The following is a 25,577-nucleotide window of genomic DNA, read 5'->3' as shown; positions in this document are numbered from 1 at the left end:
GAAAGAACCGTACATTACTTCTGCTGGAGACGACCAACAACAGACGTTTAGTTTAATAAAGAACAAAGACGTCTCTAAGGAAAGAACCGTACATTACTTCTGCTGGAGAGACGACCAACAACAGACGTTTAGTTTAATAAAGAACAAAGACGTCTCTAAGGAAAGAACCGTACATTACTTCTGCTGAGAGCGACCAACAACAGACGTTTAGTTTAATAAAGAACAAAGACGTCTCTAAGGAAAGAACCGTACATTACTTCTGCTGTAGAGACGACCAACAACAGACGTTTAGTTTAATAAAGAACAAAGACGTCTCTAAGGAAAGAACCGTACATTACTTCTGCTGGAGAGCCGACCAACAACAGACGTTTAGTTTAATAAAGAACAAAGACGTCTCTAAGGAAAGAACCGTACATTACTTCTGCTGGAGGCGACCAACAACAGACGTTTAGTTTAATAAAGAACAAAGACGTCTCTATGGAAAGAACCGTACATTACTTCTGCTGGAGACGACCAACAACAGACGTTTAGTTTAATAAAGAACAAAGACGTCTCTAAGGAAAGAACCGTACATTACTTCTGCTGGAGGCGACCAACAACAGACGTTTAGTTTAATAAAGAACAAAGACGTCTCTAAGGAAGGAACCGTACATTACTTCTGCTGGAGACGACCAACAACAGACGTTTAGTTTAATAAAGAACAAAGACGTCTCTAAGGAAAGAACCGTACATTACTTCTGCTGGAGACGACCAACAACAGACGTTTAGTTTAATAAAGAACAAAGACGTCTCTAAGGAAAGAACCGTACATTACTTCTGCTGGGAGACCAACAACAGACGTTTAGTTTAATAAAGAACAAAGACGTCTCTAAGGAAAGAACCGTACATTACTTCTGCTGGAGAGACGACCAACAACAGACGTTTAGTTTAATAAAGAACAAAGACGTCTCTAAGGAAAGAACCGTACATTACTTCTGCTGGAGGCGACCAACAACAGACGTTTAGTTTAATAAAGAACAAAGACGTCTCTAAGGAAAGAACCGTACATTACTTCTGCTGGAGGCGACCAACAACAGACGTTTAGTTTAATAAAGAACAAAGACGTCTCTAAGGAAAGAACCGTACATTACTTCTGCTGGAGAGCGACCAACAACAGACGTTTAGTTTAATAAAGAACAAAGACGTCTCTAAGGAAAGAACCGTACATTACTTCTGCTGGAGACGACCAACAACAGACGTTTAGTTTAATAAAGAACAAAGACGTCTCTAAGGAAAGAACCGTACATTACTTCTGCTGGAGGCGACCAACAACAGGACGTTAGTTTAATAAAGAACAAAGACGTCTCTAAGGAAAGAACCGTACATTACTTCTGCTGGAGCGACCAACAACAGACGTTAGTTTAATAAAGAACAAAGACGTCTCTAAGGAAAGAACCGTACATTACTTCTGCTGGAGACGACCAACAACAGACGTTAGTTTAATAAAGAACAAAGACGTCTCTAAGGAAAGAACCGTACATTACTTCTGCTGGAGGCGACCAACAACAGACGTTTAGTTTAATAAAGAACAAAGACGCTCTAAGGAAAGAACCGTACATTACTTCTGCTGGAGACGACCAACAACAGACGTTTAGTTTAATAAAGAACAAAGACGTCTCTAAGGAAAGAACCGTACATTACTTCTGCTGGAGACGACCAACAACAGACGTTAGTTTAATAAAGAACAAAGACGTCTCTAAGGAAAGAACCGTACATTACTTCTGCTGGAGACGACCAACAACAGACGTTTAGTTTAATAAAGAACAAAGACGTCTCTAAGGAAAGAACCGTACATTACTTCTGCTGGAGACGACCAACAACAGACGTCTAGTTTAATAAAGAACAAAGACGTCTCTAAGGAACGAACCGTACATTACTACTGCTGGAGAGACGACCAACAACAGACGTTAAGTATTATAAAGAACAAAGACGTCTCTAAGGAAAGAACCGACATTACTTCTGCTGGAGAGACCAACAACAGACGTTTAGTTTAATAAAGAACAAAGAGGTCTCTAAGGAAAGAACTGACATTACTTCTGCTGGAGACGACCAACAACAGACGTTAGTTTAATAAAGAACAAAGACGTCTCTAAGGAAAGAACCGTACATTACTTCTGCTGGAGACGACCAACAACAGACGTTTAGTTTAATAAAGAACAAAGACGTCTCTAAGGAAAGAACCGTACATTACTTCTGCTGGAGACGACCAACAACAGACGTTTAGTTTAATAAAGAACAAAGACGTCTCTAAGGAAAGAACCGTACATTACTTCTGCTGGAGACGACCAACAACAGACGTTTAGTTTAATAAAGAACAAAGACGTCTCTAAGGAAAGAACCGTACATTACTTCTGCTGGAGACGACCAACAACAGACGTTTAGTTTAATAAAGAACAAAGACGTCTCTAAGGAAAGAACCGTACATTACTTCTGCTGGAGAGACGACCAACAACAGACGTTTAGTTTAATAAAGAACAAAGACGTCTCTAAGGAAAGAACCGTACATTACTTCTGCTGGAGAGCGACCAACAACAGACGTTTAGTTTAATAAAGAACAAAGACGTCTCTAAGGAAAGAACCGTACATTACTTCTGCTGGAGACGACCAACAACAGACGTTTAGTTTAATAAAGAACAAAGACGTCTCTAAGGAAAGAACCGTACATTACTTCTGCTGGAGACGACCAACAACAGACGTTTAGTTTAATAAAGAACAAAGACGTCTCTAAGGAAAGAACCGTACATTACTTCTGCTGCAGAGACGACCAACAACAGACGTTTAGTTTAATAAAGAACAAAGACGTCTCTAAGGAAAGAACCGTACATTACTTCTGCTGCAGAGACGACCAACAACAGACGTTTAGTTTAATAAAGAACAAAGACGTCTCTAAGGAAAGAACCGTACATTACTTCTGCTGGAGACGACCAACAACAGACGTTTAGTTTAATAAAGAACAAAGACGTCTCTAAGGAAAGAACCGTACATTACTTCTGCTGGAGAGACGACCAACAACAGACGTTTAGTTTAATAAAGAACAAAGACGTCTCTAAGGAAAGAACCGTACATTACTTCTGCTGGAGGCGACCAACAACAGACGTTTAGTTTAATAAAGAACAAAGACGTCTCTAAGGAAAGAACCGTACATTACTTCTGCTGGAGACGACCAACAACAGACGTTTAGTTTAATAAAGAACAAAGACGTCTCTAAGGAAAGAACCGTACATTACTTCTGCTGGAGAGACCAACAACAGACGCTTAGTTTAATAAAGAACAAAGACGTCTCTAAGGAAAGAACCGTACATTACTTCTGCTGGAGGCGACCAACAACAGACGTTTAGTTTAATAAAGAACAAAGACGTCTCTAAGGAAAGAACCGTACATTACTTCTGCTGGAGGGACGACCAACAACAGACGTTTAGTTTAATAAAGAACAAAGACGTCTAAGGAAAGAACCGTACATTACTTCTGCTGGAGACGACCAACAACAGACGTTTAGTTTAATAAAGAACAAAGACGTCTCTAAGGAAAGAACCGTACATTACTTCTGCTGGAGAGACGACCAACAACAGACGTTTAGTTTAATAAAGAACAAAGACGTCTCTAAGGAAAGAACCGTACATTACTTCTGCTGGAGACGACCAACAACAGACGTTTAGTTTAATAAAGAACAAAGACGTCTAAGGAAAGAACCGTACATTACTTCTGCTGGAGACGACCAACAACAGACGTTTAGTTTAATAAAGAACAAAGACGTCTCTAAGGAAAGAACCGTACATTACTTCTGCTGGAGACGACCAACAACAGACGTTTAGTTTAATAAAGAACAAAGACGTCTCTAAGGAAAGAACCGACATTACTTCTGCTGGAGACGACCAACAACAGACGTTTAGTTTAATAAAGAACAAAGACGTCTCTAAGGAAAGAACCGTACATTACTTCTGCTGGAGACGACCAACAACAGACGTTTAGTTTAATAAAGAACAAAGACGTCTCTAAGGGAAGAACCGTACATTACTTCTGCTGGAGAGGCGACCAACAACAGACGTTTAGTTTAATAAAGAACAAAGACGTCTCTAAGGAAAGAACCGTACATTACTTCTGCTGTAGGCGACCAACAACAGACGTTTAGTTTAATAAAGAACAAAGACGCTCTAAGGAAAGAACCGTACATTACTTCTGCTGGAGACGACCAACAACAGACGTTTAGTTTAATAAAGAACAAAGACGTCTCTAAGGAAAGAACCGTACATTACTTCTGCTGGAGACGACCAACAACAGACGTTTAGTTTAATAAAGAACAAAGACGCTCTAAGGAAAGAACCGTACATTACTTCTGCTGGAGACGACCAACAACAGACGTTTAGTTTAATAAAGAACAAAGACGTCTCTAAGGAAAGAACCGTACATTACTTCTGCTGGAGCGACGTCCAACAACAGACGTTTAGTTTAATAAAGAACAAAGACGTCTCTAAGGAAAGAACCGTACATTACTTCTGCTGGAGGCGACCAACAACAGACGTTTAGTTTAATAAAGAACAAAGACGTCTCTAAGGAAAGAACCGTACATTACTTCTGCTGGAGAGACGACCAACAACAGACGTTTAGTTTAATAAAGAACAAAGACGTCTCTAAGGAAAGAACCGTACATTACTTCTGCTGGAGACGACCAACAACAGACGTTTAGTTTAATAAAGAACAAAGACGTCTCTAAGGAAAGAACCGTACATTACTTCTGCTGGAGACGACCAACAACAGACGTTAGTTTAATAAAGAAAAAAAACGCCTCTAAGGATAGAACCGTACATTACTTCTGCTGGAGAGGCGACCAACAACAGACGTTTAGTTTAATAAAGAACAAAGACGTCTCTAAGGAAAGAACCGTACATTACTTCTGCTGGAGGCGACCAACAACAGACGTTTAGTTTAATAAAGAACAAAGACGTCTAAGGAAAGAACCGTACATTACTTCTGCTGGAGACGACCAACAACAGACGTTTAGTTTAATAAAGAACAAAGACGTCTCTAAGGAAAGAACGTACATTACTTCTGCTGGAGAGACCAACAACAGACGCGTTTAGTTTAATAAAGAACAAAGACGTCTCTAAGGAAAGAACCGTACATTACTTCTGCTGCAGAGACGACCAACAACAGACGTTTAGTTTAATAAAGAACAAAGACGTCTCTAAGGAAAGAACCGTACATTACTTCTGCTGGAGACGACCAACAACAGACATTTAGTTTAATAAAGAACAAAGACGTCTCTAAGGAAAGAACCGTACATTACTTCTGCTGGAGAGACCAACAACAGACGTTTAGTTTAATAAAGAACAAAGACGTCTCTAAGGAAAGAACCGTACATTACTTCTGCTGGAGACGACCAACAACAGACGTTTAGTTTAATAAAGAACAAAGACGTCTCTAAGGAAAGAACCGTACATTACTTCTGCTGGAGGCGACCAACAACAGACGTTTAGTTTAATAAAGAACAAAGGCGTCTCTAAGGAAAGAACCGTACATTACTTCTGCTGGAGAGCGACCAACAACAGACGTTTAGTTTAATAAAGAACAAAGACGTCTCTAAAGGAAAGAACCGTACATTACTTCTGCTGGAGAGGACCAACAACTGGCGTTTAGTTTAATAAAGAACAAAGACGTCTCTAAGGAAAGAACCGTACATTACTTCTGCTGGAGAGACGACCAACAACAGACGTTTAGTTTAATAAAGAACAAAGACGTCTCAAAGGAAAGCACCGTACATTACTTCTGCTGGAGGCGACCAACAACAGACGTTTAGTGTAATAAAGAACAAAGACGTCTCTAAAGGAAAGAACCGTACATTACTTCTGCTGTAGAGACGACCAACAACAGACGTTTAGTTTAATAAAGAACAAAGACGCGTCTCTAAGGAAAGAACCGTACATTACTTCTGCTGGAGACGACCAACAACAGACGTTTAGTTTAATAAAGAACAAAGACGTCTAAGGAAAGAACCGTACATTACTTCTGCTGGAGAGCGACCAACAACAGACGTTTAGTTTAATAAAGAACAAAGACGTCTCTAAGGAAAGAACCGTACATTACTTCTGCTGGAGACGACCAACAACAGACGTTTAGTTTAATAAAGAACAAAGACGTCTCTAAGGAAAGAACCGTACATTACTTCTGCTGGAGACGACCAACAACAGACGTTTAGTTTAATAAAGAACAAAGACGTCTCTAAGGAAAGAACCGTACATTACTTCTGCTGTAGAGACGACCAACAACAGACGTTTAGTTTAATAAAGAACAAAGACGTCTCTAAGGAAAGAACCGTACATTACTTCTGCTGTAGATGACCAACAACAGACGTTTAGTTTAATAAAGAACAAAGACGTCTCTAAGGAAAGAACCGTACATTACTTCTGCTGTAGAGATGACCAACAACAGACGTTTAGTTTAATAAAGAACAAAGACGTCTCTAAGGAAAGAACCGTACATTACTTCTGCTGTAGAGACGACCAACAACAGACGTTTAGTTTAATAAAGAACAAAGACGTCTCTAAGGAAAGAACCGTACATTACTTCTGCTGTAGAGACGACCAACAACAGACGTTTAGTTTTATAAAGAACAAAGACGTCTTGAAGGAAAGAACCGTACATTACTTCTGCTGTAATCTGGCGCTTAGAGAACATGACAGGGGGGCGGGGCCTCACCCTGATAGAATGGTGGGGGAAACACTGGGATGTGTCACATGCAAAAGACTTTAAAAGGTGAATTTACATGTTTAGTAAAATGGAGTAAATGCCCCCAGCCTCCAGAGGGTTAACATGACATATGTGTCAGTTCCCAAGTTCACTGGTTCTGCTGTTCTCTGTTAAAGATGACAGGACCAATGGGGTCTCTAATGCACCTTGTTCACTAATCTGATGTTTCACTGAAGAAACTATTTATCATCCACGATATTAAATACCTCGCTGGCCCTTTATAGGTAGGACCCTCTTTGAAAACACAGCTCTGTGTGAAGTTTGGTCTTTAAAAAAGAATACAATTAAACAAGTGTCTAAAATACACGCCGTCTGAAGGGATTACTCGTTCATTTAGAAGATTTAGTCTTTTGAAGAAAAAAAAACTTTTAATCGCGATTAATGAATTTCAAAATGTGCGATTAATTAGTTAATTTTTTTTAATCGATTGACAGCCCAAATATATACACATACATACATATATATATGTATATATATAGATGTGTATATATATACATACATGTATGTATGTATATATATACATGTATGTATGTCCTCTTCTGATGTGTCTGTGCTGCCACCTGGTGGACGTCTCAGGAAGCGACTTATATCATTGTTTTATTCATTAAAAACATTCAGACGACTGATACCTGAGCTGTTACCTGAGGTAGTAGTTACCTGAGGTAGTTGTTACCTGAGCTGTTACCTGAGGTAGTAGTTACCTGAGTAGTTACCTGAGGTAGTAGTTACCTGAGCAGTTACCTGAGGTAGTAGTTACCTGAGCAGTTACCTGAGGTAGTAGTTACCTGAGCAGTTACCTGAGGTAGTAGTTACCTGAGCAGTTACCTGAGGTAGTAGTTACCTGAGGTAGTAGTTACCTGAGGTAGTAGTTACCTGAGCAGTTACCTGAGGTAGTAGTTACCTGAGCAGTTACCTGAGGTAGTAGTTACCTGAGGTAGTAGTTACCTGAGGTAGTAGTTACCTGAGCAGTAACCTGAGGTAGTAGTTACCTGAGCAGTTACCTGAGTAGTTACCTGAGGTAGTAGTTACCTGAGCAGTTACCTGAGGTAGTAGTTACCTGAGCAGTTACCTGAGGTAGTAGTTACCTGAGGTAGTAGTTACCTGAGCAGTTACCTGAGGTAGTAGTTACCTGAGGTAGTAGTTACCTGAGGTAGCAGTTACCTGAGGTAGTAGTTACCTGAGCAGTTACCTGAGGTAGTAGTTACCTGAGCAGTTACCTGAGGTAGTAGTTACCTGAGGTAGTAGTTACCTGAGGTAGTAGTTACCTGAGGTAGTAGTTACCTGAGGTAGTAGTTACCTGAGCTGTTACCTGAGGTAGTAGTTACCTGAGCAGTTACCTGAGGTAGTAGTTACCTGAGCAGTTACCTGAGGTAGTAGTTACCTGAGCTGTTACCTGAGGTAGTAGTTACCTGAGCAGTTACCTGAGGTAGTAGTTACCTGAGGTAGTAGTTACCTGAGCAGTTACCTGAGGTAGTAGTTACCTGAGGTAGTAGTTACCTGAGCAGTTACCTGAGGTAGTAGTTACCTGAGCAGTTACCTGAGGTAGTAGTTAGCTGAGGTAGTAGTTACCTGAGCAGTTACCTGAGGTAGTAGTTACCTGAGCAGTTACCTGAGGTAGTAGTTACCTGAGGTAGTAGTTACCTGAGGCAGTAGTTACCTGAGGCAGTAGCTACCTGAGCTGTTACCTGAGGTAGTAGTTACCTGAGGTAGTAGTTACCTGAGGTAGTAGTTACCTGAGTAGTTACCTGAGGTAGTAGTTACCTGAGGTAGTAGTTACCTGAGGCAGTAGTTACCTGAGGTAGTAGTTACCTGAGGTAGTAGTTACCTGAGCTGTTACCTGAGGTAGTAGTTACCTGAGATAGTAGTTACCTGAGCAGTTACCTGAGGTAGTAGTTACCTGAGCTGTTACCTGAGGTAGTAGTTACCTGAGCAGTTACCTGAGGTAGTAGTTACCTGAGGTAGTAGTTACCTGAGCAGTTACCTGAGGTAGTAGTTACCTGAGGTAGTAGTTACCTGAGCAGTTACCTGAGGTAGTAGTTAGCTGAGGCAGTTACTGAGCAGTTACCTGAGCAGTTACCTGAGGTAGTAGTTACCTGAGCAGTTACCTGAGGTAGTAGTTACCTGAGGTAGTAGCTACCTGAGCAGTTACCTGAGGCAGTAGTTACCTGAGGCAGTAGCTACCTGAGCTGTTACCTGAGGTAGTAGTTACCTGAGGTAGTAGTTACCTGAGGTAGTAGTTACCTGAGCTGTTACCTGAGATAGTAGTTACCTGAGTAGTTACCTGAGGTAGTAGTTACCTGAGTAGTTACCTGAGGTAGTAGTTACCTGAGGTAGTAGTTACCTGAGGCAGTAGTTACCTGAGGTAGTAGTTACCTGAGGTAGTAGTTACCTGAGCTGTTACCTGAGGTAGTAGTTACCTGAGGTAGTAGTTACCTGAGGCAGTAGTTACCTGAGGTAGTAGTTACCTGAGGTAGTAGTTACCTGAGCTGTTACCTGAGGTAGTAGTTACCTGAGCTGTTACCTGAGATAGTAGTTACCTGAGCAGTTACCTGAGGTAGTAGTTACCTGAGCTGTTACCTGAGGTAGTAGTTACCTGAGCAGTTACCTGAGGTAGTAGTTACCTGAGCAGTTACCTGAGGTAGTAGTTACCTGAGCTGTTACCTGAGGTAGTAGTTACCTGAGCAGTTACCTGAGGTAGTAGTTACCTGAGGTAGTAGTTACCTGAGCAGTTACCTGAGGTAGTAGTTACCTGAGGTAGTAGTTACCTGAGCAGTTACCTGAGGTAGTAGTTACCTGAGCAGTTACCTGAGGTAGTAGTTAGCTGAGGTAGTAGTTACCTGAGCAGTTACCTGAGCAGTTACCTGAGGTAGTAGTTACCTGAGCAGTTACCTGAGGTAGTAGTTACCTGAGGTAGTAGTTACCTGAGGTAGTAGTTACCTGAGGCAGTAGTTACCTGAGGCAGTAGCTACCTGAGCTGTTACCTGAGGTAGTAGTTACCTGAGGTAGTAGTTACCTGAGGTAGTAGTTACCTGAGCTGTTACCTGAGATAGTAGTTACCTGAGTAGTTACCTGAGGTAGTAGTTACCTGAGTAGTTACCTGAGGTAGTAGTTACCTGAGGTAGTAGTTACCTGAGGCAGTAGTTACCTGAGGCAGTAGTTACCTGAGCTGTTACCTGAGATAGTAGTTACCTGAGCTGTTACCTGAGGTAGTAGTTACCTGAGTAGTTACCTGAGGTAGTAGTTACCTGAGGCAGTAGTTACCTGAGGCAGTAGTTACCTGAGGTAGTAGTTACCTGAGGTAGTAGTTACCTGAGCTGTTACCTGAGATAGTAGTTACCTGAGGTAGTAGTTACCTGAGCTGTTACCTGAGATAGTAGTTACCTGAGTAGTTACCTGAGGTAGTAGTTACCTGAGGTAGTAGTTACCTGCATACCTGCAAACTCATGAGGGGTGAAAAAGGTGACAACGGGGGGGGGGGGGGGGGTGCAGGTGACTTCTTTTGTTTTTTTGTCACCACACCACATCCACGTTGTTTGAAGCCTCAAAGCTTTTAGAACCACAACTACAGTCATTTTATTGTTCTGACCACAAATCTAAATCGTGATAATAAACAGTTTAAGAACAAAAGGTCCTCCGCTCTGACTCAGCCCTATAATGATAGTAATAACAAATATACATTGTCATTATATATAATATGGTTAAAGTCATTCATGAACCAACTTCCTTTTGCCTGAACAGTCCTCATGGACTTCTCCCTGAATCTGTTCTGTCTCTACCTGTTTGTCACGATACTCATATTATAACTTCTATACATATTACATACCTGCCATAAATATCATGATACCCGATACCAGAATTCAATACACCATACAAACAATATGGTACCATAATTACGAGACTGGTATATTTATCTATAATAGTAATAAATAAAACATCTGTATGGTTCACTTTTTAACAACTTTTTCAACACTTAACAAATGTCAGTAATATTAGTATTAATACAGCAAGATATGAATGAAACTACATGGAGCCATCATAGCATTGATGATACACTATGAGGCCGTTAGTCTCTGACCAGATGATACACAGTTCATCAGGATGAGCAGCTGGAGAGTTTCACAACTTTACAGACTGAAACATTTCACTTCTGGCATCTTTTTATTTGTTAAGCCGAAGTCTCTAAGCTCCGCCTCTTCTCTCGCTGTGAGCTGCGCAGCGCAGTGTGCGCAGACAGCTCGACACGGAGCAGCGCGTGCGCTCTGATCGCTCTCTTAATGAAGTATCGATACTAAAGATATGCTAAATCACATCGTGTTTAACGTACGGGTACTTTGTTAGCATCGCTACACCGTGCAGCGTGACAGGAGCAGATGTAGCGGGCTAACATTCAAGCTAACCTGAACCCCCAAGCGATGTCGACATCTGAACGCTGATTGGCCGAGACGCGACACGTCCCATCAAAGATGTTTTATTGCGAAGAGCAACACTTCACACTTTTCTCCGAGTCTCACTGCAATCTCAACGGCAGCGGGCCAGGTGAACCCCCCCCAAAAACAAAAACTCTTCGGATCTCCACGATTCACGTGGATGACCTATTTTGAGTTCAAAACGGTGAATTTCACCGAAAGGTGACAAGTTTGCAGGTATGTACCTGAGGCAGTAGTTACCTGAGTAGTTACCTGAGGCAGTAGTTACCTGAGCTGTTACCTGAGATAGTAGTTACCTGAGTAGTTACCTGAGGTAGTAGTTACCTGAGTAGTTACCTGAGCAGTTACCTGAGGTAGTAGTTACCTGAGCAGTTACCTGAGGTAGTAGTTACCTGAGCTGTTACCTGAGGTAGTAGTTACCTGAGCAGTTACCTGAGGTAGTAGTTACCTGAGGTAGTAGTTACCTGAGGTAGTAGTTACCTGAGCTGTTACCTGAGGTAGTAGTTACCTGAGCAGTTACCTGAGGTAGTAGTTACCTGAGCAGTTACCTGAGCAGTTACCTGAGGTAGTAGTTACCTGAGGTAGTAGTTACCTGAGCAGTTACCTGAGGTAGTAGTTACCTGAGTAGTTACCTGAGGTAGTAGTTACCTGAGGTAGTAGTTACCTGAGGTAGTAGTTACCTGAGTAGTTACCTGAGGTAGTAGTTACCTGAGGTAGTAGTTACCTGAGGTAGTAGTTACCTGAGGTAGTAGTTACCTGAGTAGTTACCTGAGTTAGTAGTTACCTGAGGTAGTAGTTACCTGAGTTAGTAGTTACCTGAGGTAGTAGTTACCTGAGCAGTTACCTGAGGTAGTAGTTACCTGAGGTAGTAGTTACCTGAGGTAGTAGTTACCTGAGTAGTTACCTGAGGTAGTAGTTACCTGAGGTAGTAGTTACCTGAGCAGTTACCTGAGGTAGTAGTTACCTGAGGTAGTAGTTACCTGAGCAGTTACCTGAGGTAGTAGTTACCTGAGCAGTTACCTGAGCAGTTACCTGAGGTAGTAGTTACCTGAGGTAGTAGTTACCTGAGGTAGTAGTTACCTGAGGTAGTAGTTACCTGAGTAGTTACCTGAGGTAGTAGTTACCTGAGGTAGTAGTTACCTGAGTTAGTAGTTACCTGAGGTAGTAGTTACCTGAGCAGTTACCTGAGGTAGTAGTTACCTGAGGTAGTAGTTACCTGAGGTAGTAGTTACCTGAGTAGTTACCTGAGGTAGTAGTTACCTGAGGTAGTAGTTACCTGAGTAGTTACCTGAGGTAGTAGTTACCTGAGGTAGTAGTTACCTGAGCAGTTACCTGAGGTAGTAGTTACCTGAGGTAGTAGTTACCTGAGTAGTTACCTGAGGTAGTAGTTACCTGAGGTAGTAGTTACCTGAGTAGTTACCTGAGGTAGTAGTTACCTGAGGTAGTAGTTACCTGAGTAGTTACCTGAGTTAGTAGTTACCTGAGGTAGTAGTTACCTGAGTAGTTACCTGAGTTAGTAGTTACCTGAGTTAGTAGTTACCTGAGGTAGTAGTTACCTGAGGTAGTAGTTACCTGAGCAGTTACCTGAGGTAGTAGTTACCTGAGGTAGTAGTTACCTGAGGTAGTAGTTACCTGAGTTAGTAGTTACCTGAGTTAGTAGTTACCTGAGGTAGTAGTTACCTGAGGTAGTAGTTACCTGAGCAGTTACCTGAGGTAGTAGTTACCTGAGGTAGTAGTTACCTGAGGTAGTAGTTACCTGAGCAGTTACCTGAGGTAGTAGTTACCTGAGCAGTTACCTGAGGTAGTAGTTACCTGAGCAGTTACCTGAGGTAGTAGTTACCTGAGCAGTTACCTGAGGTAGTAGTTACCTGAGCAGTTACCTGAGGTAGTAGTTACCTGAGCAGTTACCTGAGGTAGTAGTTACCTGAGCAGTTACCTGAGGTAGTAGTTACCTGAGCAGTTACCTGAGGTAGTAGTTACCTGAGCAGTTACCTGAGGTAGTAGTTACCTGAGCAGTTACCTGAGGTAGTAGTTACCTGAGCAGTTACCTGAGGTAGTAGTTACCTGAGCAGTTACCTGAGGTAGTAGTTACCTGAGCAGTTACCTGAGGTAGCACGGTGGCTGCTTGTCCTGCCAGCCGGTGCAGGGAGCTGACTTGAGGCACCTTGATGGGCACAGCACTGAGAGTTCCCAGCATCTGGAAGGTACACAAATGAATCAAATCATTGAAGATTAAAAAGGTAAATAAATGAAGTTCTAAGCAAACCGTTTGATGTTCTTTACGGTTCTGTCTGTTTCCTGCATTGCATTGTGGGACAATTGTGTCCCTCAGAGCATCTTTTAGTGGAAATGGAAACTTATTGTGTTTCAGATGTTGTTGTAATAACAACATCTGACCACTAGAGGAGCTCATAATACACCACACACAGCAATACTCCAGATGCATGCTGGGAAGTCCACATTGATCAGTTTTTAATTAAAATTAAAATTAAATCTATTAATTTAGGATTGTTCCCTCTGAAGCCACCAGTTGTTTCCAGATTGTGACCTGTTGTTGTTGTTGTTGTTGTTATTATTGTAATAAAATACATAAATACATATAAATAATACAGTGTTATCTTATACACTTGTCATTATTTTCTATCTTGTATTGAATTAGCATATGAATAAACGTGAGCCGGTAAATAAACCACAGAAGAAGAAGATTCAAATCTCCTCTCAGCTGAGAGAGAGAAAGAAAATGGGAAAGTTTCCTCCTCCCCTCCTCCTTTCTTCATTTGTGAAAATCCCTTCGTTCCATTGTATTGTGCTGCAGAGAGGAGGAGAAGGAGGAGACCCAGGCCTGTTCCCATGGCAACTGCAGAGATGAAAATTCTTGCAGTGCTAGGGCTTTCATTTTGGTAATTGCTTCCTCTTTTCTCCAAACCTAAGCACCTTCCCTTTAGGTTCCTCCTCCTCCTGCTCTGGCTCCTCCTGCTCTGGCTCCTCCTGCTCTCCAGTGTGAGGAGTCAACACAACCAGGTTTTATTTGTATTTGTTATGATTTCTTTTGTGACAGTAGATGTTGTTTTATGTTATTTAAAACCTTCAGTCAATAATTTAACCACAAAAAACTTTTCATTTCTGTAAAGTTCAAGAAAAGCTTTTGTGTGTGTGTGTGTGTGTGTGTGTGTGTGCTCATGCAGAGCAGCATTCCTATTACACCTCATTATTGATCTTCAAATTACAGGCCAGGTGGCATGATGACCCCTCCCCCCGGCAGCCTCTCTGATTGGCTGAGCCCGACTGATTGATAAAGAAGAGGGTGTGTTTCTTTTCATGGCCTGGAGCAGGCAGCTGGGTGGAGAGCGGAACAATGCAGCGTTCAAGGGCCTGGAGACAATCCTGCTGCCTGACCCTCACCTCCACCAGGGGGAGGAGCCTGAGCCCCTCCACAGTGACACTCTGATGAAGCACAGTAACCGTCTCAGACCTGCTCTTAATCTCAAGAACAGACTCATCAGGTGCAGCGAGTCGGCCAATCAGAGGCCTCGGGGGGGAATGGGGGGCGGAGTCCAGATCCTGACGTGACTCGACAAATCTTCTGGGGAACCGAAGCCCGTCTCCACGTCCGTCACGCTGAGCTGACTTCACCTGTGTCTCGACTTTTGTTGTTTTTGTTTATTGTTTATTAACTTGTCAATAATCCTGATAGTGATCTGTTTAAATATAAATGTTATTATAAAGTTCTTTTGAATGTAAATTATAAATGTGTTCTTCCTTTAAACAACGTTTCTATCTGCTAACAGACTTCAGGGCCCTGAGGCTCCGCCCTCCTCTCTATGGGGCCCTGAGGCTCCGCCCTCCTCTCTACGGGGCCCTGAGGCTCCGCCCTCCTCTCTATGGGGCCCTGTAGCCAAGATGGCGACGGCCTGGTGATCTCACCTGGGAGGGAGGCGACTCTCCGGCTCTCCTGCTGCTAAAGGCGTGGCCGCCGCCGCCGGGCGCCGCCCTGCCGCCCGTCTGCAGGTTGATGGCGGTCGTCTGCAGCGCGTCCGAACTCGCCACCTTCTGTCCGTTGATGCGTGCGGTCACCATGGAGACAGGACCCTTGGAGATGCCCTGGCTGGGAGGCGGCTTGATGAGGGACAGAGCCAGCTTCTAGAGTACACAGAGAGGGTACTTATACACACGGCCAGCTTCTAGAGTACACAGAGAGGGTACTTATACACACGGCCAGCTTCTAGAGTACACAGAGAGGGTACTTATACACACGGCCAGCTTCTAGAGTACACAGAGAGGGTACTTATACACACGGCCAGCTTCTAGAGTACACAGAGAGGTACTTTATAAACGTTCTGCTTTAGTTTATAAACATTTATGAACCTTCTGTTCTCTAACCTGTGGTTCTTCTCATCAGAGGAACCATCAGAGGAACCAACAGAGGAACCATCAGAGGAACCATCAGAGGAACCAACAGAGGAACCATCAGAGGAACCAATAGAGGAACCAACAGAGGAACCAAGAGAGGAACCAACAGAGGAACCATCAGAGGAACCAACAGAGGAACCATCAGAGGAACCAACAGAGGAACCATCAGAGGAACCAACAGAGGAACCATCAGAGGAACCATCAGAGGAACCAACAGAGGAACCATCAGAGGAACCAACAGAGGAACCATCAGAGGAACCAACAGAGGAACCATCAGAGGAACCAACAGAGGAACCAACAGAGGAACCATCAGAGGAACCATCAGAGGAACCATCAGAGGAACCAACAGAGGAACCATCAGAGGAACCAACAGAGGAACCATCAGAGGAACCAACAGAGGAACCAACAGAGGAACCATCAGAGGAACCAACAGAGGAACCATCAGAGGAACCATCAGAGGAACCATCAGAGGAACCAACAGAGGAACCATCAGAGGAACCAACAGAGGAACTATCAGAGGAACCATCAGAGGAACCAACAGAGGAACCATCAGAGGAACCAACAGAGGAACCATCAGAGGAACCATCAGAGGAACCATCAGAGGAACCAACAGAGGAACCATCAGAGGAACCAACAGAGGAACCATCAGAGGAACCAACAGAGGAACCATCAGAGGAACCAACAGAGGAACCATCAGAGGAACCAACAGAGGAACCATCAGAGGAACCATCAGAGGAACCATCAGAGGAACCATCAGAGGAACCATCAGAGGAACCAACAGAGGAACCATCAGAGGAACCATCAGAGGAACCATCAGAGGAACCAACAGAGGAACCATCAGAGGAACCAACAGAGGAACCATCAGAGGAACCAACAGAGGAACCAACAGAGGAACATCAGAGGAACCAACAGAGGAACTATCAGAGGAACCAACAGAGGAACTATCAGAGGAACCATCAGAGGAACCAACAGAGGAACCATCAGAGGAACCAACAGAGGAACCATCAGAGGAACCATCAGAGGAACCATCAGAGGAACCATCAGAGGAACCTCTTCAGTCTAGAGTTAAGTTGGATATTTATCTGGAACATGAACCAGAAGCAGAAGCTGGTCTGGGAGGTTTCTGAGCAGGAGGAGGAGCAAGAGGAGCAGTGAGGAGGAGGAGGAGGAGAAAGAGGAGCAGGAGGAAGAGCAAGAGGAGCAGGAGCAGAAGCAGGGAGGAGCAGGAGGCCAGCTGTCTCTCCTGGAGCCCAGAGAGGAGGTGGGGGAGGAGCGATGCAGCTCCACAGCGCTGCAGTTCAGCTGCCGGCCACCAGGGCAGAGATCAATGACTCCTGATGGTGATGAAACCGTCTGTGTGTCTTTCACCTCCAGAGCACTGCAGCGGGGGGGCGGTCGGTTTGTTTGTTTGTTTGTCTTTAGTTTCCTCTGAATACATCAAACATATTCACAACAAAGAGTCATTCTTGTAAAAGCGTTTATGACGTTGACGTCTGACATGAATATGTAACAAGCATGTGAACTCACAGCGTGTTGACTCAGTGAGGCGTGTTGTTTGTGATTCATTGTAAACATCGTCACTCATCAAGTCTAAAAGGTTTAAAAAGTTAGTGTTCTTAAATCCCCATAATGTAGTTTTTCCCTTTTAGCGCCCCTTCAGTTTTGGAGGTATATAACGTTTACTTCAGTGTCGTAAATACCCAGTTACGATAGATGCAGCCTTGCATACACTTGTATTGATGACCAGACGAAGTCAGAAACCAAGAAATGATGTCAACCGATAAGCTAAGAATATTCAAAGATTTTACATAAATATGACTGCATAGTTTTATCATTGTGATACGGAGATGAATGCTAACATAACCAAAAGAATGACAACATTTAGTTTAGATGAAATATCGATCCCGTTTTCAGCCTATATCGTTGTTTTCTAAATGTTTGAGTGGAGTACGTGTGATCGAATACAATATTGTTGACGACACCAAAAAGCTACATAAAAAAGCTCCCCTTATACTGGAGCTGCGGGCGTGGAGTGGCACTATATGACATTGCGTAATCACTGCCAGAAAGCAGGTTGAAGTCCATCCGCCCCGGAGCGGGCGGCTCCAGAATCCTACATAGCGGAGTTATTTCCCCACAGACCCCCGATGGCGGAGCCGCAAATCGCCATATTAAAAGTCATTGTAGCGGCACAATTTTTTTCAAGCTGTTATTTTAAGGTACAATTGTTACATAATGTTACTTTAATATGAAGTGAAGCAGGTTGAGCCTTCAAGTGAACAAAGGAGGTCTCCCCCTCCCCCTCCTCCAGGAGGAGACCTCCCACACAGAGGGGGCGGAGCCTCGTGGTCACATGATGGTGCTCGTCTCAAAGGGGAGGAGCCAACACGAGTGTCCCAGAGCCGGTAGAGACGACTCCAGAGGACCTCTAACATGTTACTGTCTCTTTAAATACATAGGAACCACTACTGTGCATGAGGAGGAGGAGGCTTTGAGAATTTGTTTTCAAGTGTTTCGGGAAGATGATCAGAGATGGAAAGTACATCTATGAAGTACTTTAGTACTTTGAATATGAGGTACTTTACTTTCTATGTCATGTAACCTGATGCTGAGAGTACTGCTGTACTTCTACTGCATGAAGCTGAGAATACTTTACTCATGAATAGTTATTCCACGGCTGAAGATGATGGTTCAACTCCGTACATCAAGCAGGAAGTATGCTTTTCAAAATAAAAGCCGGTGGTCGTAGCTCACCTGTCCGTTCTGCAGCTCGTTGAGGCCTTTACACAGCGTCTGGTTCTGAAACACAACAACAACAACAACCGGTTCAGAGGAAGCTGAGACATACACACCCTTCACAATAAAGGCCTGAGGTCAAAGTATTCAGATCCTTTTCTCCAGTAGAAGTACTACGACCAGTCTAAAGTACAACAACAAGTACTGTCAGCAGGGTGTAAAGTATCCAGAGTACTCTTCATGCTCCTTTTATGGAATAGTCATTCACATCATAAATGATGCAACGCAGTACAAGTACACATCGTACTTAAGTACACAGGATGCATGTTCTGGGGTTCAGAGGTTAAAGAAGTATTATTTATGTATTTATTGACATTGTTTTGTCTCCTGATCCCAATAACACCTCTGGAGAACCAGAGAGAACCAGAGAGGGAGAACCAGAGAGAACCTTTAACATGCCAAGCTTTTCAAGAGCTTTCAGTTGAGGGTTCTCCTCAAACAGAGAACCCTTTAATATCTACACAATGAACTCAACATGTTCCTTCAGAGTTCTGTGACTTGAGCTCAACAACATCAATAATATAAATATGTTGGATGCATTTGAGGTTAAATACTGAAACGACTTAAAGAGGAGGAGGAGGAGGAAGAGGAAGAGGAGAGGAGGAGTAGGAGGAGGGATGGGTATCGTTTGGGTTTTTTCCGACGCCGGTGCTAAACCGGTACCTTTTTTTTTTAAACGCACAATGAGGACATTAAAAACCTCTTTGGCCATATTCCCTGTAGAAGCCGTTATCAAACAACGGATATCAGACTGTTTACACACACAATATATGTTCTCCATTATATGATATGTGTGTGTATGTATATATATATTAGGGCTGTCAATCGATTTAAAAAAATTAACTAATTAATCGCACATTTTGAAATTCATTAATCGCGATTAAAAGTGTTTTTTCCTTCTTTTTAAAGACCAAACTTCACACAGAGCTGTGTTTTCAAAGAGGCTCCTACCTATAAAGTGCCAGCGAGGGATTTAATATCGTGGATGATAAATTGTTTCTTCAGTGAAACATCAGATTAGTAAAAAAAAAAAAGTATATTGAGACCCCATTGGTCCTGTCATCTTTACCACTGAACAGCAGAACCAGTGGCCTTGGTGACTGACTGACATTCACATATGTCACGTTAACCCTCTGGAGGCTGGGGGCATTTTATACATTTTACAAAAACATGTAAATTCACCTTTTAAAGGCGTTTTCATATGACACACCCCCACGTGTTATACATCAAACATTCCAGAACAATCTCAGCTCTATATATGAGGCACATTGTCCTGTTGCAGTGTTCTCTGCTCTCTGACTGACAGGCTGCTAATGAGCCTCACCTGTGAGGTGGGAGGTCCTTTGTGATTTACTGAGTGTTCATTGGTTGTTTTTTCCCCAAAATGTTGACAGACAAACGGATTGACCAATCACGGTGAAAGTTTCGTGTGACGAGTTCTTTCCGCGCCGCGTCCCCCGACACGTCGCCCCTCCGTTCCTCTGTGTGTCAGAGGGGGAGACGGAGGAAGGAGCAGCAGGAGGAAACCCGACTGATTCATCCACGAGTTTAAAATGATTTCTGCTTCTTATTTTCGCGGAAAAATAATTGTTTTAAAAACGGAAACAGTGTTAAACCGTACTGCCGCGGTTTGACACTCGGTTTGAGTGTAAAAACTTAAACGAACACCGGAAGTAAACAAAGTTGCGTTAATTGCGTTAAAATATTTTAGTGCGTTAACGCGGCCAAATTAATCGCATAGATTAACGCGTTAACGCTGACAGCCCTAATATATACATATATATTGTCATGTGCAGACTTTATAGGGTTAATCATGTCACTGTTTTGATGGGCAAAGAGAACAACCAATCAGAGGGACTGAAGATGACACGTGACAAATAAAGTGTTGCTTCTGACAGCGAGAGTTACCCTGAAACAAAGTGACGCCCCACGGTCTTTATTCCTCCGTCATTATATTCCCGGTAACACCGGGTAAACAGCCGGGACCGCTGGACACCAACACATCTGCTAGCAGACTGTCACGCTCGTAGCTCGTAGCTAGCGCTAGCTACGAGCTAGCTTAAACATGGTTATAATGGCTAATTTATTATTTCTTGGCCTACTTTTATGAATGCAAGACTTCTACTAATCTGAGTTCCGGCTGCTCGTCATCATCGGTCTCCCCGTGTTCAGGGGGACCGGTGACGTCTCCCCGTAGCGCCCAGCCTGACGCTGGTGTGCTCCACACGGGCTCACAGTCACACAGGCCACGCCTCCTCTCAGAGTTACATATGAGAGGCTCGCAACCTGCTGACAGGGCGGAGTCACCAGAGAAGTTCACAACAATAGTTTTTTTCAATTTCAATCGGTTCAGACACCGGAAGGAAGCACCGGAATGTGCGTTGCGTTTCGGTCCGGGTAATACCGGTTGTATTGGAACCGGTACCATATTGGCACCGGTTTCCGGTACCCAACCCTAAGGAGGACAGGAGGAGGGGAGGAGGAGGAAAGGAGGAGGAGCTAGAACGCTTCACTGCACCTACAGTAACACAATGGCTGTGTCTACCGGACCCTTGAGGCCTTGGATGCCTTTCAGTGCTTCGGGCGCCACACTGACCACCAGCAGCATGCAGAGCACTGAAAGGACCCGCATGGCGCTCTGCAAACGGGCAAAACATGTAAAACGATGGACACTACTGGCCCTCAACGGGCGCCATCTTGGCTACGTAGCGGAAGAGGAGGAGCCCTTTCGCCAGCTTTTCACTTTATTTCTAAAACAATGGCGGACGAGATGCTACGGTAGCACAAGCGGTCGACCACGGAGGCTCCTGCCGCGATGGTGGAGGTATCGCAGTTTCCACATGGGGTGGAGAAAGGGGTAAACAAGGGACACAAAGAGGGCAGGAAGTGCTTCATTTGGTCACTTTAAGTTTCACGGGTATCGCAAGCAGATTTGCATACGTCACTCCCGGTTTAATTTCGCGGGTGCCGTGAACAGATTTGCGTCCGTCACTTCCGCCAAGTGGTGAACGTAAGTGTTCCATTTGAGACTCACAGCCACGCAGGGCACTAAGATGTCAGGGCTCTGGATTGCAGTGCACTGCGTAAAGTGTCCGGTAGTAGACACAGCCAAAGAGTGGCCGTTAGCAACACGTGAATGTGTGTGAGTGTGTGTGTGTGTGTGCGTGTGTGTGTGTAGACGGGGTTCCTCAGGGCTCGATCCTCGGCCTCCTCAACATTTACTCTTCCGTTCTGTGTCACAGAACTCTGAGTCAAGTGAAGTAAAGTGAATATTAAATGAGCGTCTCTTTTTATTTCTGTCTGATCTGAGGTCTGCAGCAAGAGAAGATATCACGCTGCATCATGGGAAATGTAGGCCTGACAGCTCTACGGAGATCAATCTCTCCTGGTGGAAGATTAAACCGCTGCGTCCTCATTGGTGGAGAGAGACGGCAGAGGTCACCGTGGAAACGGGCGCGATGCAGCGTTCAGGGAGCGGAGGGTAATACAAATGTTGGTTTGTGTGCTGAAGAGATCACAGAGATCACAGTCAGCATGTTGCTACGGTAACGTGATTTAAAGCTTCTTCTGAAGCGCCCAAAGAGCACCAACGAAGAAGAAAAGAGGCTCATTGTCCTCATCAAGCAGCTTCCTCTGACCGAGGATCGAGAGCAGGGACACGCGGAACCTCAGAACATACGAGGAACCTAGGAACATACGCGGGTTCCTCAGAACATACGCGGAACCTCAGAACATACGAGGAACCTCGGAACATACGAGGAACCTCGGAACATACGCGGGTTCCTCAGAACATACGAGGAACCTAGGAACATACGCGGGTTCCTCAGAACATACGCGGAACCTCAGAACATACGAGGAACCTCAGAACATACGAGGAACCTCAGAACATACGAGGAACCTAGGAACATACGCGGGTTCCTCAGAACATACGAGGAACCTAGGCACATACGAGGAACCTAGGAACATACGCGGGTTCCTCAGAACATACGCGGAACCTCAGAACATACGAGGAACCTCAGAACATACGAGGAACCTAGGAACATACGCGGGTTCCTCAGAACATACGAGGAACCTAGGAACATACGAGGAACCTAGGAACATACGCGGGTTCCTCAGAACATACGAGGAACCTAGGAACATAAGTGGAACCTCAGAACATACGCGGGTTCCTCAGAACATACGAGGAACCTAGGAACATACGTGGGTTCCTCAGAACATACGAGGAACCTAGGAACATACGTGGGTTCCTCAGAACATACGAGGAACCTAGGAACATACGCGGGTTCCTCAGAACATACGAGGAACCTAGGAACATACGTGGGTTCCTCAGAACATACGAGGAACCTAGGAACATACGCGGGTTCCTCAGAACATACGTGGAACCTCAGAACATACGAGGAACCTCAGAACATACGAGGAACCTAGGAACATAGGCGGGTTCCTCAGAACATACGAGGAACCTAGGCACATACGAGGAACCTAGGAACATACGCGGGTTCCTCAGAACATCTGAACCTCAGAACATCGAGGAACCTCAGAACATACGAGGAACCTCGGAACATATGAGGAACCTAGGAACAGGTTCCTCAGAACATCTGAGGAACCTAGGAACATACGAGGAACCTAGGAACATGGTTCCTCAGAACATCTGAGACCTAGGAACATAAGTGGAACCTCAGAACATGGTTCCTCAGAACATCTGAGGAACCTAGGAACATCGTGGGTTCCTCAGAACACGAGGAACCTAGGAACATCGTGGGTTCCTCAGAACATCTGAGGAACCTAGGAACGGGTTCCTCAGAACAGAGGAACCTAGGAGTGGGTTCCTCAGAACATCTGAGGAACCTAGGAACATACGGGTTCCTCAGAACATCTGTGGAACCTCAGAACATAACCTCAGAAACGAGGAACCTCGGAACATATGAGGAACCTAGAACAGGTTCCTCAGAACATCGAGGAACCTAGGAGGGTTCCTCAGAACATATGAGGAACCTAGGAACATCTGCGGGTTCCTCAGAACATCTGAGGAACCTAGGAACATAAGTGGAACCTCAGAACATGGTTCCTCAGAACATCTGAGGAACCTAGGAACATACGAGGAACCTAGGAACATGGGTTCCTCAGAACATACGAGGAACCTAGGAACGGTTCCTCAGAACATCTGAGGAACCTAGGAACAGGTTCCTCAGAACACAAGGAACCTAAGGAACATACACGGGTTCCTCAGAACATCTGAGGAACCTAGGAACATACGGGTTCCTCAGAACATTCCTCAGAACATACGAGGAACCTAGGAACATAAGTGGAACCTCAGAACAAACCTAGGAACATCAGGAACCTAGGTTCCTCAGAACAGAGGAACCTAGGAACAGGTTCCTCAGAACATCTGTGGAACCTCAGAACATACGAGGAACCTCAGAACATCTGCGGAACCTCAGAACATACGAGGAACCTAGGAACATCGTGGGTTCCTCAGAACATCTGAGGAACCTAGGAACATACGCGGTTCCTCAGAACATCTGAGGAACCTAGGAACAGGTTCCTCAGAACATAGAACCTCAGAACATACGAGGAACCTCAGAACATACGAGGAACCTAGGAACATACGTCGGTTCCTCAGAACATACGAGGAACCTAGGAACATACGCGGGTTCCTCAGAACATCTGAGGAACCTAGGAACATACGGGTTCCTCAGAGCATCTGAGAACCTAGGAACACGCGGGTTCCTCAGAACATACAAGGAACCTAGGAACATACGCGGGTTCCTCAGAACATACAAGGAACCTAGGAACATACGCGGGTTCCTCAGAACATACAAGGAACCTAGGAACATATGCAAGTTCCCCAGAACATAAGTGGAACCTCAGAACATACGCGGGTTCCTCAGAACATACGAGGAACCTAGGAACATACGTGGGTTCCTCAGAACATACGAGGAACCTAGGAACATACGCGGGTTCCTCAGAACATATGCGGAACCTCAGAACATACGAGGAACCTCAGAACATACGAGGAACCTAGGAACATACGTGGGTTCCTCAGAACATACGAGGAACCTAGGAACATACGCGGGTTCCTCAGAACATCTGAGGAACATAGGAACATGGTTCCTCAGAACATCTGAGGAACCAAGGAACATCGCGGGTTCCTCAGAACATACAAGGAACCTAGGAACATCTGGGTTCCTCAGAACATACGAGGAACCTAGGAACATATGCGGGTTCCTCAGAACAGGAACCTAGGAACAAGTTCCTCAGAACATCTGAGGAACCTAGGAACATTTCCTCAGAACATACAAGGAACCTAGGAACATGTTCCCCAGAACATAAGTGGAACCTCAGAACATGGATCCTCAGAACATAAGTGGAACCTCAGAACATGGTTCCTCAGAACATAAGTGGAACCTCAGAACATAGGTTCCTCAGAACATACAAGGAACCTAGGAACACGGGTTCCCCAGAACATAAGTGGAACCTCAGAACACGGGATCCTCAGAACATAAGTGGAACCTCAGAACGGGTTCCTCAGAACATAAGTGGAACCTCAGAACAGGGTTTCTCAGAACATAAGTGGAACCTCAGAACATGGTTCCTCAGAACATAAGTGGAACCTCAGAACGCGGGTTCCTCAGAACATAAGTGGAACCTCAGAACATACGCGGGTTCCTCAGAACATAAGTGGAACCTCAGAACATACGCGGGTTCCTCAGAACATACAAGGAACCTAGGAACATACGCGAGTTCCCCAGAACATAAGTGGAACCTCAGAACAGGATCCTCAGAACATAAGTGGAACCTCAGAACATGGTTCCTCAGAACATAAGTGGAACCTCAGAACCGGGTTCCTCAGAACATAAGTGGAACCTCAGAATTCCTCAGAACATACAAGGAACCTAGGAACATACGCGAGTTCCCCAGAACATAAGTGGAACCTCAGAACATACGCGGGATCCTCAGAACATAAGTGGAACCTCAGAACATACGTGGGTTCCTCAGAACATATGAGGAACCTAGGAACATACGCGGGTTCCTCAGAACATACGAGGAACCAAGGAATATATGCGGGTTCCTCAGAACATACAAGGAACCTAGGAACATACGCGGGTTCCTCAGAACATACGAGGAACCTAGGAACATACGCGGGTTCCTCAGAACATACAA

At 44.3% G+C, this 25,577-nt stretch overlaps 1 protein-coding gene across 6 annotated transcripts in view; it reads right to left on the bottom strand.

Moving 5' to 3' along the window:
- phf21b (PHD finger protein 21B) overlaps positions 1–25,577 on the bottom strand; it is a 56,909-nt gene that overhangs the window by 9,575 nt on the left and 21,757 nt on the right. For 4 of the 6 annotated variants that reach the window (XM_056424317.1, XM_056424312.1, XM_056424316.1 and 1 more), the window contains 3 exons: positions 18,375–18,419; positions 15,135–15,350; positions 13,303–13,407 (listed from right to left, as the gene is read on the bottom strand). In XM_056424317.1, the coding sequence (XP_056280292.1) occupies positions 13,303–13,407; positions 15,135–15,350; positions 18,375–18,419 (366 nt within the window). The remainder of the gene's footprint in view (positions 1–13,302; positions 13,408–15,134; positions 15,351–18,374; positions 18,420–25,577) is intronic. The other 2 variants (XM_056424313.1, XM_056424315.1) reach the window with 2 other exon arrangements.

The sequence above is a fragment of the Pseudoliparis swirei genome, chromosome 10 (genome assembly GCF_029220125.1).
Source record: "Pseudoliparis swirei isolate HS2019 ecotype Mariana Trench chromosome 10, NWPU_hadal_v1, whole genome shotgun sequence".
Taxonomy (NCBI): Eukaryota; Metazoa; Chordata; class Actinopteri; order Perciformes; family Liparidae; genus Pseudoliparis; species Pseudoliparis swirei.
Note: the sequence above shows the minus strand (reverse complement) of the source record. Positions and strands in the feature narration are given on the sequence as shown.